Below are 2,500 nucleotides of genomic sequence, written 5' to 3'. Positions count from 1 at the left end.
GGACGGAGAATGGACCCGAATCACCTCAGGAAGACCTGAGTGCAAAAGTAATTTGGAACTTGGAAAAAAAAATATTTAAAAAATGATCACTCTCTTGATGGTGTGTTATGCCCAGGGGCGGATCTAGCCATTTTAGGGCCCTAGGTGAAATATAAACATGGGGCTCTTGAAAGTCATTCTTTAAACACTGGCATGGAAGGATTGAGGGTGCTATTTTAGCGGTGGTAAGCAGTGTCATAACACTTTTCTGTACTGCCTTTTAGGTAAATTATAGGCCAACTTAAAACTTGTTTCATAAAGAAAAGAATCACTACTGTATGTATCTATTTGTTGTTATTTAGTCAGAATCAAGTAGGTAGCAGGCTTCACTCAGGTTTCTTGATAACGTTTAAGGGTGCTGCTGTCCCAAATGAATACTTAGAATCAAAGAAAAGGGGTTGATGCAAGGTGCGCCCCCCTTTTCCTTGATTGTTAGTTAGTTTGCCAGTCAGCCAGTTAGTTAGTTAGTAGGTTATTTGTTTGTTTGTTGTTTGAAAGTAGTGTAAGGATATCTGGAATGACTACATAACTCTCTTCTCCTTATTTCCTCCAGAAGTGGAGACTACTACAACTACTGATGAATATGACTATGAGGAGGAGGAGTTCAACTGCACAACGGACGAGTCCATCAGCAATGGCCATGTGTCCTACTCCAATGGAGGCCTGAGGGGCAGTGTGTTGACCTACTCATGCCCAGTCCACTACATCCCTTACCCAGTCAGCCAGCGCGTCTGTGGGCCCGACGGGGAGTGGAGCTCCTTGAGGCAGCCTGGAGGAGGGAGGCCCGTGTCCAGAGCCACGTGCAAAGGTACACAGTAAATATTATTTATATTAAAGGACCACTTCAGTCAATTTCAATATGCTGTTGTATTGCTCACGCTACCCTTGACTTATCAGTACCCGGTGATGCCACATTTTTCGGCTCAGCCCTTTTCGAGATATGAGCTATTCTAATGGGGGCAGCGTTTGTTTACATTTTTAAAAAAGTTAACATTAGGCCTACTCCAAATATTTTCCCAAAAGGTACCGTTGTTTGCTAGTTTTCTGCTGATGTTACATAACCTTTTGGATGTTTTTGGGAATAAATAAAAATGTTTTTTTGAAGTGTAAACAAACAGCTGCCCCCAATGACCAGGATCTCGGAAAAGGCTTAAGAAGAAAAAAAAAAACCCGGGTGCTGACAAGTCCAGGGTAGTGTGAGCATTACAACTGCATAAAATTGACTGAAATTATCCTTTAAGGTGCACTGTGTAATATTTTTAGTAGTTTATTTCCAGAATTCTTGCACCCATTAACAAATGTTACCTTTTTCATGAATACTTACCACTACCATCAAATTCTCCGTATTCATTGAGACCGGGAAAATTGCATTTTACCTACATGGAAAGGGGGATATTCTCCATTGTCCACCATTTTGACTTTCCAGAACGACACATTCGTAGCTGTAAAACTTTAGTCATACAAGTACTAAAGCTTTTTGAGGCAGCCTGGAGGAGGGAGGTCCGTGTCCAGGGCCACCTGCAAAGGAACACACTCAATATTAGCCTATCTAGTCAAGTATAGCCTACATAAATAAAGAAGAAGACACAAAGACATCACACTCAACATTGCACATATATCCATCATTCATATATTCACACACACACAAAGACACACACACACACACACACACACATGAATACCTACCATCACGTTCAAATTCTATGTATTCATTGACACTGGGAAAATTGCATGTACACAGTAATGTAGAGCATTGTAGAGCGAACCTGATGACCTATTGGGCAAAACGCGTTGTTTGCTCAGAGAAATAAAGTAAAGAAAAGTAAGCAGTGTTCGGTGTCTCTTGAATTTTGTGCAATAATGTGTATTGGGTCTTTGTGTGTTTTGTATTTGTGTATTTATGTAAGATGTCAGACTCCTTAATTTCCCTCGGGATTAATAAAAGTACTCTACTCTACTCTACTCTACTGTTCTCTACTCTACTCTACTCTATGTCTCTCCTCACGTCCCCTTTCTCTCCCCAGAGATCCAGTGTCCAGCGCAGCTGCAGCTGGCTAACGGAGACATGTCCCCCAGGCAGCAGTGGTTCAAGGTGGGTCAGATGAAAACTGAAAATAAAGTCCGCAACACCAGGCTCTTGTTTTTTCTTACTTTAGCGTGACGTTTCGGGCAGCATGCCCACCGTCATACTGATGTCATGGACTTTATTTTCAGTTTTTTTGTGACTTTGCTAGTCTTGCATCCATTTTTTTTAGACAGATGTGCATGTTTTATTTTATTTTGTATTTTTTTTTCTTTGTTGTTCTCAAGGTGGGAGAGAACCAGACCTTCTCCTGCCACTCCGGCTTCAGCCTGCGGGGGGCAGCAGAGCGCACGTGTACAGAGTGGGGTGGGTGGACAGGTGAAACCCCGACGTGTGAAGACGAGGGTGAGGAAACATGCATCAGTACGGTGGGGCACT

At 42.3% G+C, this 2,500-nt stretch overlaps 1 protein-coding gene across 1 annotated transcript in view; it reads left to right on the top strand.

The window, feature by feature from the left end:
* si:ch1073-280e3.1 (complement C2) overlaps positions 1 to 2,500 on the top strand; it is a 19,827-nt gene that overhangs the window by 1,063 nt on the left and 16,264 nt on the right. Inside the window, exons 2-5 of the mRNA XM_063205209.1 lie at positions 1 to 47; positions 593 to 847; positions 2,064 to 2,131; positions 2,350 to 2,467. The exon at positions 1 to 47 is cut by the window's left edge and continues 154 nt beyond it. Coding sequence (XP_063061279.1) covers positions 1 to 47; positions 593 to 847; positions 2,064 to 2,131; positions 2,350 to 2,467 — 488 coding nt within the window. The remainder of the gene's footprint in view (positions 48 to 592; positions 848 to 2,063; positions 2,132 to 2,349; positions 2,468 to 2,500) is intronic.

This window comes from Engraulis encrasicolus, chromosome 8 (assembly GCF_034702125.1).
Source record: "Engraulis encrasicolus isolate BLACKSEA-1 chromosome 8, IST_EnEncr_1.0, whole genome shotgun sequence".
Lineage (NCBI taxonomy): Eukaryota > Metazoa > Chordata > Actinopteri > Clupeiformes > Engraulidae > Engraulis > Engraulis encrasicolus.
The sequence above is the reverse complement of the archived record's forward strand: the minus strand, read 5'-3'. Positions and strand labels throughout refer to the sequence as shown.